Source organism: Nanorana parkeri, unplaced genomic scaffold, assembly GCF_000935625.1.
Source record: "Nanorana parkeri isolate BGI_ZX_2015 unplaced genomic scaffold, ASM93562v1 scaffold515, whole genome shotgun sequence".
NCBI lineage: Eukaryota > Metazoa > Chordata > Amphibia > Anura > Dicroglossidae > Nanorana > Nanorana parkeri.
Window position 1 is genome coordinate 986,722 of NW_017306783.1, and position 13,212 is coordinate 999,933.

The window sequence follows — 13,212 nt, forward strand, 5'->3', positions numbered from 1 at the left end:
GTCTATATCTCCTGGGATACTCTGGGAAGCCCATAAGGCAATGATACGGAGGAAACGTATATCCCATGGCTCACATAAGAAAAAGGAGCGTACCTATAAAATTACGGAGCTGACCCATAAGATAACTACCCTAGAGCGAGCACACAAACAGTCCTTGGCAGATGCCCTTCACCCGGAACTCTCTGAAGCTTACGTAAGGTCTTACAAACTAAATACACTAGATCTCTGAATTATCTCTCCCAACCAACTTACGAATTCGGAAGTAAACCTGGCAGACGCTTGGCCCGTCTCCTACGGGTTCATCAGAATGCTGGCTTTATCCCTAAAATCAAGACCGCGACGGATACCATTACATTTTCCACTAAAGAGATATCCCAAACCTTTAGGGAATTTTATAACGTTAGACATGACCCCTCTGAACAACTCAAAAAACGACATGATGACCTAATTTGCTCTTACGTGACTAATCTTCCCTTTCCCCAAATTGACCAGACGACCTTGATTTCTCTAGAAAGCCCCAATATCTGAACAAGAACTCAACGTGGCCATAACTACTTCTCCGACGGGGAAAAGCCCCGGCCCCGATGGGTTCTCATTAAAATACTATAAAACCTTCCAAACTATACTTGTACCCCAACTATGCACATACCTAAACACTTTGCCCACAGGAATACCTCCAGACCAGCCACACTACACGCCCATATCTCAGTCTTCCCTAAACCCAAACCCTAAAGGATCCATGTGTATGTAGCAGCTACAAGCCTATTTCTTTTCTAAATGTTGACATCAAATTGTATGCTAAAGTCTTAGCCAATCGCCTGGCACCACTGCTACCCCACCTTATCTCAGCCGACCAGACTGGATTCATGCCGGGCAGAGAGGCCAGAGATAACACGCAACGAGCACTGACACTGGTCAATCACGCCTCCGCATCAACCCTATCGACTATGATCCTTTCTACCGACGCCGAAAAAGCGTTCGATAGAGTCGACTGTGATTTCCTAATAGCCACGCTTGAACACATCGGGTTCGGCCCTAGAATGCTACACTCAATTAAGACCCTTTATCAGAAACCCACGTTAATAAGGTTAATTGCAACCTATCCCAAGCCTTTGAACTTTACAATGGCACCCGCCAGGGCTGCCCCTTATCACCTCTTTTATTTGCACTAACTTTGGAACCCATGCTCATCTCCATCAGGAACAATGTAAACATCAGAGGTATCGAAGTGGAAGGTCATGAACATAAAATAGCGGCATATGCCGATGACATTCTCTTTTTTGTGAGAAAGCCCAGAATTACATTCCCCAACCTCCTCAAGGAATTTGAACAATTCGGCCTAGTCTCAAATTTTATCATGAATCTACACAAATCTGAAATACTGAATCTCACGGCTTCTCCTTTGGAATGCCAACACTTACGCTGCTCCTTACCGTTCACGTGGAAACGCTGTAAGCTGAAAGACTTGGGTATATACTTGATTCCTAAATTTTCAGACTTGATACAGTGTAACTATTCCCAGACTGAATAGTATAAAATCAGAGCTCTCGATGGACTAATGATCGACCATACCTCAACTTGACGGGTAGGATCAACACTATTAAAATGAATGTACTGCAGAGGGTGTTATATCTGCTGCAAACGTTGCCTATCCCCCTACCAGAATGCTACTTTAGGACTCTACGTAAAGTGGTTGACAAATATATCTGGAATCGTTCCAGAGCTTGGATCTCTCGCCAGACTCTTATCAGAACCAGACAGGAAGGTGGTCTGGCTCTTCCAGACTTTACTTTGTATTGCTATGCTGTCGCCCTCAACAGAGGATTGGACCATTCAGCTGGGGTGTAAACGGTGGGTTGATTTGGAATTCTCCTTGGCTGGCCAGCCTTTATCGACGATATGTTGGATCCCACCGGATTATAGAGAGCTTCGGAGCTCCACTTCCCCTCTGACACTCTAACTATATCTGGTCTAAAATATATTCTCAACTATTGGGTCCCTACAACTCCCCTTTATTACCTCTGTTGGGCCACTCATTTTGTCCCCCTGGCCACTTGGACAATGGCCTACATTACTGGTCTATCACTAAATCTCTTAAGCTACACAAGGTTATACAAAACTCTGGCCTTATTACACTGCAACAAATACTGCCAGCTACACCACTTCGTCTCCTCTCTCCCCAAACCGTTAAGACCTTTCAAAAATCTACATCTGCTGGAGACCATGCTGTAGCAATCTGAAGCTCCATCACATGGCCTGTCGCAAATCTATAAAATATTACTCTCTTCTTGGACGCTCCAAGATCCGCTATATATATCACACTGGGAGGCAGATCTGGGCACCACCCTGACTGGACCTCAGAAAAAGCGTCTACTCAGCCTCAACTCTTCATCCTCCATTAGCACTGATGTAGTAGAGGCCTCATTAAAGTTGCTCGCGAGGTGGTACTATACACCGGACCGCCTTCACGCAATACACCCGTCCCATTCTTCAGAATGCTGGAGGGGATGCGGCATCGCAGGCACCCATGGTCATATATGGTGGTTTTGTCCACCTCATCGCCTCTATAACAGGGCAACCTCCTCCTATTGATTCTTGGGCATGTTTACTCCACCTGTCAGATACACCGCCCGCAAGGTACAGGAAATCCCTGTTGCCGCACCTACTGAACGCTGCAAAGTTCCACATCCCTAAATATTGGAACACCTCCACGATACCTTCAACCACAGAATGGATACATAAAGTGGTCTATTTATGTCTAATGGAGGAACTCACCCTGGCGAGACAGGAACGCACAACTGTTTGAAATTATATGGTCCACCTGGACTGCTTTCAAAGCCACCCCCTTGTAAGTACAGCTGGTCGGTTAATTAACTACCACACCGGAATTCCTGCATATATATAATAATAATTAATATGCATGGCGCAACGATGTTAACCTATAAGCTGTTTCCCAGGGCATTAGAGACCCTAAAACCTGCAGATACAGCCTTTTACAAAAAAAGGTAATATTGTCTAGATTGTATGGGGTTCCGCACGAATACCCCCCGGAACTTTCTTCACACTAATTTTCCCTCTTCTTTCCAGTCTGATCGTTCTTTCAATCTGTTTCTCTACGGTTCAGGTGCACGAGTAAGGCAACCTTTCTAGTAGGTTGAGTAGCAGAGAAATGTGTTTGTCTTATGACTTGTTGCCTGCATCTGAAAAGGTTTTGGTTTTGTCTTCATAATTTTATACTTCAATAAAAATTGAATATTTAAAAAAAAAAAATACCACCAGGGAAGATGCTCTTAAAGAAGATCAGTGAGTAACAATGCACATCTGTCTGCTAAGCGTTTGAACTGCCACTGCCATAGATGTGTGTAGAGCAAGACTGCGGCTAATAAGCCCTGACTTTATCACAACACCAGGAAACATCTTATGTGGCGATAGGTATATCGGTTTAGGAGGTATTTAGAGTGATTTGAAAGCACAAGGCCAATGAATCCTTATCACGGATACTGGCAGTCAGGAGTGAAAATAAGAGGCTGTGTGACTGTTTATTGCTACAATTGTATCAGTTGTCTCATAGACAACAACAAGCAAGAATTTCCATATAAACACGTTTCAAAACTGACTGTTGAAATTCTATTGTAAGTGAAAAAGATCCAAATGCCCCCAATTAAGTGTGTGTAGCAGCTCCTTTCAGAAAAGTTGATGCTTGGGTTACAAGCATTTACAAGTGAAAATATTCATCAAATTAATTGCTTATATTGAAGCAAAACTGTGGTATTTCAGCTGATTAAAAACATTGACACAATCTAGCATGCTACTAAATAAAAAATGTCCCTATGTGTATTAAAAAAACATTCATTTGGCCACTAAGAATGCAATTTCAGCAGTGAGTGTGTACAGGAGAGAGAGTGTGAGTGTGTTGACAGCTTCCCTTGGTCTATTTATGTAACTTCCGTGGCGACTTTATTCTCAATAAGGCGATGGTTTTTCTAGGTTGATCCAATAAGTCAATGAGCGAGGGTAATATCGATAATTATTATATGGCACAGATGATTAATTAATATAGATGATATTGCTAGCAATAGTTTTCATCAAAGCAGCTTCTTGAGTCCTAATATGTCTGGAACATACCTGAGCATTTATAGCCACAAAGTTAATCCAGCCACCGTGGTCCATGGTGACCTTAATCCAGTCACTATGGAACGTATCAGGGCACATGTGGATTGTGCAAGGATAGGAGGAGTGAATGTTTGGGGAAACACCATGTTCTAAATGACACAAACCCATGGTGCCAGGAAAAGCTTGCTGTACATTGCTCTTTGATAGACTAATACACTAATGTGACATTTTGTATCTCTCCTTCACTACCTGTTTCACAGCAAATTAGATTTGGGAACTATATTAATTTTAGAATCCTAACTAGTCTTTGTAAAGCAATACACAGTATTATATCAAACTACTTTTAACTGACACTTTTTTGCTACTCCACCCATACCCCGCATAGACTTTTGTTTTCTATTTTGGATGTTTATTTCTTGTACATTAATATACTGGTAACAAATATGTATTAACAGGACAGAAAAAAATGGTATTTAACAGTAGCACATAATGTTGCAGTTCAAGCAACTACTGAAGTAACATGATTTGGTTCCATTTCATTCAACATCATCTTCAGTCAGATTCGGAGCATTTCCAATTCTCTGAAAGACAAAATTATGGTAAACCAATTTAAACTCAAGTTTCAGTGAAATGTTTCATATCATGCAGGGATAACTGTACTTCCTGAAAAAGGTCAAGGCCAATCAGTAATATCATTCAGTAGCAGTCCATGTGTTATATAAACTGCCTGGAAAGCTCTAGGCTTTAAATTGGGAGTTACAGCAGAGTTTAGAACAACTATCAAGCTGTAGATTGGTATGGCTATTAGTCGGTATTAAGATACTCAACTCCTCAGGTGCTTCTTGGAAAAATCTGACAGTTACATATAATATGCCAGCTGCTAATGAATATGCAAAATTCATTGCATTGCATTGTAGGCCACCTATCCTATCCATCATAAAAACCAAACAAAATTACTAATTATAATGTAAACCCAATTTTGAGTTCATCCTGAAAACATACAAAACATTTCATATGTTACTCATGGACCCTGACAAAGACAGTAGTTGCTGTCACAATGTGTCAAAGTAATCCGGCAACCAAGTAACATCACTGGGGCAGAGAGCTCTGAGCTTTGTTCAGCATTTGCAGCAGAACAAACCAGAGGTATTAGAACCAGTCTAATCAACTACCACCTGGGATTGGAGTTGGTAAGATTGCAGTTCCAATCAGGGATTGGCAAGGTGTCCGTAAACAGACACTTGTGTCCGTGAGTGGACCTTGCAGGGTCTGCCGCCTAGGGCTGAAACAACTAAAATCGATAAAGTTGATCATAATCAATAATGAATCAGTAACGATTTGCACTACCGATAATTTGGTCGCTCGATTAGTTGGGCTGCTTGCACCCTCACTCTCTCCCCCTCCCTGCTACATTTGCATGCTTGCAGACACCGGCTGACTGTTTGGGCACTGCCTCCTCCCCTAAGGGATGAATAGGGCCGTTCCAGCGTCACCAGGAGCAGGGACTGTTCCTATTAGGGACCCACTGCCTCCTACTCCTCTCCTCGGGCTGCTCATAGTGGACTGTGGACGGGCTGAATAGAGATGTACAACAAATGTAAGTAGTGTATACTGTGTGTGCAATATGTGTACTGTGTTTACTGTGTGTATTACGTGTAAGAATTTTGAAAATCTTATAAACATTGTATAACCATGTACCACAAGCAGTCTTTATATAAATGTTATTTTAAACTTATTTGTACTTGTGGAACTAGGCCAGACACTGGGCAGAGTGTTTTTTGATGTTTTTAATTTGAAATGTACCTTGGTGTCCTTTACTAAGATCTGTCCTTGGGAAAATCCCTGCCTCAACCTTGGTCCATGCCTATCCCTGGTTCCAACTATGGTTGGGATTTTTTGCTCAGACAATTCTGTGTATCCTAATATGGATCTGCGAGTCTGAAATACCCTGTGAGTGGGACCGAGGAATTATACTGATACTCTTATGAAAATATTCAAAATATTATTATAGATTATTATAGAATCTTGTTAAAGGAAAGAGATTGCTTGAGCATAATAAAACAAGCATACACAGACCAACAGTGAGGTTTTATCATCCAGTGATCTGACCCTACTATTTGTACAATATAGAAGGAAGTTGGTTTTTATTGGTTAAAGAAGAACTCTGGGATTTTATAAAACTTACCCTTACAGTGGAGCGCTCTTTTTGGGGCACAAAAAAAGGAGATACACTCAGGTGATACACTCAGATCCTCGGTCCTGCGACAGTCAGTGCTCTCCTCTCCCCCTCTGCAGTGGAATGACCTTCGGTGTCCTCACATTTAGATGCAAGTCAATACCCCACTGCAAGGGTTAGGGTTGTAATTCTGCAAATTCTTCTTTAACCCCTTCACGACTGGAGATGTATACTCTACATTTCCATCGTGAAGTACACTGTACGTGAGCAGCTATTTAGTTCTTTAAAATGCCGGTAACTGCTAAGAATCAGCAGTTACCTTCATTGATGGATGCTTCAGTATTTAAGGCATCCATTAATGAAAGAGTTAAGCTTTTGTAAAAGCTTTTTTCTTTTATAAATGAAAGAATTAAGCTGTTACAAATAACGGATCACTGTTAGCAATCCGGTATTTGACAGCTGAAATAGCAGAATGGTGTGTACAGCCTGTACACATCGGGAAGTCCCCATCTCTACAGAGCTTTCAAAACTGAAATAATAGAGCGGCGTGCACACCTGTATCTCCTGTTTGTTACATTCTTCAGCACAGAATTACATAACGTATTTCTTTGCGGAAATGTATCAAGGCTTCTGATCGTCTTGGAATGATCAGAAGCCTTTAGGCTAGGTTCACACCTAGGCGATTTATCGCACGGATTTAGCCGCGCGATCTTGCGCAAAACAGATTTGCATTCAAGTCTATGGAAGCTGTTCACACCTTTGTGATTTGTCGCCCTTAAAAAATCGCCTGTTGCGCAAAAAGGTGCAGTAGCTATTCTCAGGTGGTTGTCACCTGGTTTGGGTCTCATAGACCTCTCTAAACCGCACAAACAAAAACGCGCGACAACCACGCGAAAGCAGCTCACCAGCTCAATCGCCTTGGTGTGAACCCCAGCCTTAGGGAGATCTGAGCCTGAAATGCTGCCATGATCAGTCACTAAGGTTATTATTGGCTGTTCCCAAGTTTGGAGCAGACTAATTACCAAAAAAAAATAAAAAAATGATTACATAATCAAGCAGTCATAGTGACAAAAAAGAAAAAAAGTGTAAAAAACAAAGTTAACAAAATAAAAATTATATATTTTTATACGATAAATTTACAAAAATTAACCCCTTACAATAAAAATTGTTTTTCACCCCAAGTGGTTAACTTTTTAAAATTTAACCCCCTCATGACGGCATTGTTTAAAGTATGTAGCTGCCCTGAAGTGTGACAGTTATGGACACTTAATGACAGTGACATTGTAGGCCACCTAACCTAACCACTATTAATTTTTAGAGGAAAAACAAAAAAAAGTTAGCTTTTAGTTTTAGGCCAAGTACAGACAAATTTCTGAAATCCTAGGGATGCGTTTCCAAATAAAGGACAAATGAATTTATGATAATGCTTTTTTTTAGCTGTGCTATTTAAAAAAAAAAAAAATTAATAATAATCAAAGCTGGGGAAAGAGTGTTTTCTTTGTTTTAAATATGTTAGTTATTCATACTAAGTGAGGCGTTAGGTGCACATATGTGATTTTAAAAAAATATAGACCGATCTGTCCTCTAAAAAAAACAACACTATATGCACTTGCACTTGGTAAGAAAGTATATTACTGCCATGAAAGAAATCACACAGCAAAAATGTAAAAAGTGCTTCAGTCATTAATGAACAGAAACTGGAAAAAAAAAACTCAGTCATGAAGGGGTTAAAGATATATGTGGTGTTTTTAGTAGAGCTGCAACAACGATTTAGTCGATTCAAATCGACGATGGAAAATGTTAACGTCGTCGGCTAAAATGTAAATTTCCCGCTCACCGTTCACGCCAGTTAAGCCTGAGCGCCACGCCCACCGCACACATTGTGCCGCTATATTATACAATGCAGAGTACCATGTACAAAACAATGCAGAATACCAATGTGTGTGTGTGTGTGTGTGTGTGTGTGTGTGTGTGTGTGTATATATATATATATACACACATACAGCGACACACTACAGAATACAACCAGCTATAGGAGGAACAACACATCCCAGCAATAGTACATTATAGTATAATGTACTATTGCTGGCATTTGTTGTATTCCTCTAAAGCTGGTGGTATTCTGCAGTGCGCCGTATAAATCATTGTACGGCGCACTGCAGATTACCACCAGCTATAGAGGACTACAAATCCCAGCAATAATACATTATACAGCGCACTGCAGATTACCACCAGCTATAGAGGACTACAAATCCCAGCAATAATAAATCATACAGCGCAATGGAAAATAACACCATCTATAGAGGAATACATCAGATCCCAGCAATAATACATATTAAACAGTGCAATGCAGAATACCAGCAGCTACAGAGGACTACAAATCCCAGCAATAGTACATTATAGTATAATGTACTATTGCTGGCATTTGTTGTATTCCTCTAAAGCTGGTGGTATTCTGCAGTGCGCCGTATAAATCATTGTACGGCGCACTGCAGATTACCACCAGCTATAGAGGACTACAAATCCCAGCAATAATACATTATATACAGGGCAATACAGAATAACGCCAGCTACAGACGACTATAAATCCCAGCAATAGTACATTATAGTATAATGTACTATTGCTGGCATTTGCTGTATTCCTCTATAGCTGCTGGTATTCTGCATTGCGACGCTGTATAATGTACTATATTGCACACCACACTTTTTTTTTTTACTTCCACCGCGCCAAGCTTGCTCCCGTGATGGACTACAATCTCAATACAAACTAGTAGTCCATCAGTGGAGCCTTTTTTTTATCCGATTAATCGAACTCATTAATCGGCGAAATAATCGTTAGCTGCAGCCCTAATTTAGGTATTTATTAGGGATGCACCGATACTTTTCAGATGCCAGTGCCGATGTGTGGCATTTTCAATAGAACTACCAGGGTTGCAGAAGTTGCAGCTGGGACCTGGCTCTGGCGCTCTACCACTGTCCTGAAATCATTAGTCTGTATTGTTTTAGAAAAACTGTCACATGACAATAAACAAAAGCGTATCAGTACTTGTACTTGCAAAAATGGTATCGGTGCATCCCTTTATTTATAAAAACAAAATCATACATTGAGGGCCTGTTCACATGATATCAGGTGCGGATCTGCAGACGCGGTGCTACTGATGCAGTGCGTTTTTGCCGCATTTTGGCTGCGTTCCAGTTAAAAAATATATATATAATTTTTTTTGCTGGAGTGGGGCTGTCAGTATGTTAGCTGCAGTGCAGTGCGTTTGACGCGTTTTGCGTTTCCGGTCCGTTTCCTGACCGGACAAAATGTGACATGCAGTATTTGTTACAGTCGTAACCTGAACGGACTGCGCACGTGAGAACTGTAGCCCATAAAACACATAGGGATACATTGGGATGCATTTTTAGTGCAGGAGCGTACGGATCAGGTCAGCACAGAAAACGGACGTCGTGTGAACAGGCCCTAAAACAGAGATGTACGAGGGTGCATGCGTGCGGCTGCCTGAATGGACGTGCTCGGAGGCAGCTCCGCAACAGCCAGGGAGAAATATCCCATTACTGCACATACCGATCGCCATTTCGGGTGCACAACGTCACGATCCCTCCACCTCGCCCTCTGGAATTGCCGGGACCTGGCCATGGTGTTTAACAGCGCCAAACAACGCAATAAATCGGGCACCAAATCCATCCGTGAGGCCCTGGGGCGTGCGGCCAAGATGGTGCCGGCGAGTACCCCCTCCTCGCCTTCACAGCCGGACCCTGTCACACTGAGAGACCCTGGGGCAGAAGGTAGGGACCTTCTCTCCCGGCCCCCTACCGACTTGCTAGCGCAGTTTGAATCCATGCTCCATAGGGCCTTGGACCAGATGTCCCGTAAACTGACAGACCAACTCACTAAGGAGATCCGGGATGTAGGCTGCCGCATGGCCGCCCTGGAGTCACATTGCCAAGACCTTACCACGATGGTCGAAGGCCATGAGGCGGATGTCTCCGATCTGAAGCGGGAGCACAATAGGATTCGTTCCCAGCTCGAAGATCATGAGAACCGCGACCGCAGATCTAATATCCGCCTTCGGGGCCTACAGGAATCCGTGACCGACCTCCAATCTGCGGTGACCGCTCTTTCGGGAGCTGGCCCCCGAGCTCCCGTCTGGAGATGGACCGGGTACATAGTGCTCTGACCCCTCGTACACCAGAGGGCCCCCCGAGGAATATCATTGTGCGGATGCATTTCTACAAATCTAAGGAGCGGCTTCTTCAAGCGGCTCGGGAGTCAGACTCTTTGTCCTTTCAAGGGCAGCCCTATCAGATGTATGCGGACCTCTCTACGATCACCATCTCGAAGAGGCGAGCCTTGCGGCCTTTTCTCCAACTCCTCAGAGACCGCGGAATCCGTTATCGGTGGGGCTTTACGTTTAAACTCACCTTCAACTTCAAAGGCCGGCAGCATTTTCGTCACCACACTGGCAGAGGCGGAGGAGTGCGCAATGTCGCTCCGCTTTCACAGTCCCCGGAGCACCGCTGGTCTTCATCCCCGCAGAGGCGCTCTCCTTCACCGCCAAGACTTGCAGCTCCAGCTTCTCCCGCGAAGGAGCCCTTCTGGATCATGGCGCTGGTTACCTCTAGAAGAAAAAAAAAGAACCATCAAACAGCCTTCCATTAGGAAATGGAAGGCTGTTTGATGGTGCTTTATTTTTTTTTTTCTCTCTTCATTATACTTTTGTCTCGAACTGGGACCTGGCATTTTTCTAGTTTTCTTTATTTTTTTTTGCGGGCTCAAGTGGCGCGTTTTACGCCATCCTTGTTAAATTGTTTATTTGTTTTTGTTTGTCCTTGTCTTGACTCCTCGGTGTACTTCCCCTCTGTCTTGTAAGTGTGTCTGTTTCCCAATCCTCGGCTCGCCCTCCCGTTCATATATTTTTTTCTTTCTCTCAATTTGTTCTCCTTCCCATCCCCCTCTAATTCAGTTGTCTCACTCCTTGAGAACTATCTGCCATGCCGCTAACGATTGCCTCCGTGAATGTCCAGGGCTTTAATATCCCACAGAAGAGGGTACAAGCTTTTAGGTTTTTTTCGCTCTCTCAGGGCAGATGTGGTCTGTCTCCAAGAGACCAGATTTTCTAGAGAAAACACCCCGAAATTCTTTAGCTCCCAATTCTCCCAAACGTATGTAGCTACAGCATCCACGAAGCAACGGGGGGTTTTCATTGGGTTTCGTAGTTCAGTACAATTACACTGCAGGAGAGAGATCATTGACCCCGAGGGTCGCTACATAATATTTGGGTGATCTATTCAGGATTCCCCAACGACCCTGGTATCTTGCTACGCTCCGAATACAGGCCAGTTAGGATGTTTTCGCCATCTGCTGCAGGTGGTTTATGGTGCATATGAGGGCTGCCTAATTTTATGTGGCAATTCTAATTTGGTCACTTATCCTTATGCAGACAGGCAGGACCCAATGGGTAGACCCCCCTCTCATACGGATATGTCCACCTCTAAATCATTCCCAGAGTTGCTGGCCCGGTATCACCTGGTAGACACTTGGAGAGAGCTACATCCTGCTACCTCAGACTTCTCGTTCTATTCATCCCCCCACAATTCTTTCTCCCGCATTGATCATGTCTTTCTTTCACACAGCTTTACCAAGTTTATCCTCGGCTCGCATTATCCCCACCCTCTGGACGGACCATGATACTAACCTCGTCACTCTGCATTCCTTAACGTCCCAGCCGTCCGAGAAGTCGTGGATGCTCAGAGATACCCTTCTCAGCGATCCCTTGATCTCTAATGCTGTTGAGGACGCTATTCGTGAGTACTTCCTTCTCAACGACCTCTCCATCAACTCCCCGATCACTTTATGGGCCACCCTTAGGAGTGTCCTTATACAGAAAGCAGCCCATGCACGCAAGCGGCGAGAGGCTAAGATTGAAGAGCTGGAGGCAGCCTTCCTGGAGGCTTTCAAATCTTCACCTTCTCCCTCCAACCGGACGCAACTGCACGACTTACATGCGGAACTTAACCTATGCATGTCCCACATTGCGGAACGACACCTGCGAGGTGTGCAGCACAAATTCTATACCAAAGGTGATAAACCGGATTTCCTTTTGGCTAAACGTCTCCGTACTCCTGACCAGTCGCATGTACCATATAGACTAAAGCGCAATAACGGTTCGCTGACCTCGAACCCGGTAAACATCCTCCCTATCTTCCGAACCCATTTGGCCACCCTGTACTCTAAACCACCACCCACCTGTGACCCGTCAGCATTACAATAATTTCTGGACAAACTGTCCAGCCCCACGCTGTCCTCGGACGCCCAGGCGGAGTTTGACTCAGAGATCTCAGAGGAGGAGGTCTTCACGGCGGTTAAATCCCTCAAAGTGGCCAAAAAGCCGGGCCCGGGCGGCTTTACGGCCAGCTATTAAAATATAAAGAACTACTAGTCCCACGTTTGGTATCAATGTTTATTGCTACCAGGAGGGGTTTTGGCTTCTCCCAGGAATCGCTCATGGCATCTTTATGCATGCTACCTAAACCAGGGACGGACCATACGTCATGGCCTAATTTTCGGCCCATTTCCTTAATAAACATTGATACCAAACTGTTGGCTAAAATCTTGTCCGCCCGTCTTAACCCCTTTCCAGGCTCCCTGATAGTGGGGGGATCAAGTGGGTTTTATACCTCGTCGTCAAGCCAGGGATGTTAGGCGTATGTCTCGCCTTAGCATGTAGCCAAATCCCGAAATTTGCCCGTAATGCTTCTGTCCCTGGATGTCCGGAAAGCATTTGATTCCCTATCATGGGAATTTTTATTTGCAATGCTGGACAGGTGGGGTTTTGGCCTGCACTTCAGGGAGTGGGTGGCAGCGCTTTACTCCTGTACGATGGCTGGGGTCCGATGCGCAGGACATCAGTCGGAGC

At 43.8% G+C, this 13,212-nt stretch overlaps 1 protein-coding gene across 1 annotated transcript in view; it reads right to left on the reverse strand.

Annotated features, from left to right (window-relative positions):
- Positions 1–4,513: 4,513 nt before the first annotated feature.
- The window catches only part of TOMM20 (translocase of outer mitochondrial membrane 20), a 59,125-nt gene continuing 50,426 nt past the window's right edge, over positions 4,514–13,212 (reverse strand). The window contains exon 5 of the mRNA XM_018561309.1: positions 4,514–4,694. Within this exon, the coding sequence (XP_018416811.1) occupies positions 4,650–4,694 (45 nt within the window). The 3' untranslated portion in view covers positions 4,514–4,649. The remainder of the gene's footprint in view (positions 4,695–13,212) is intronic.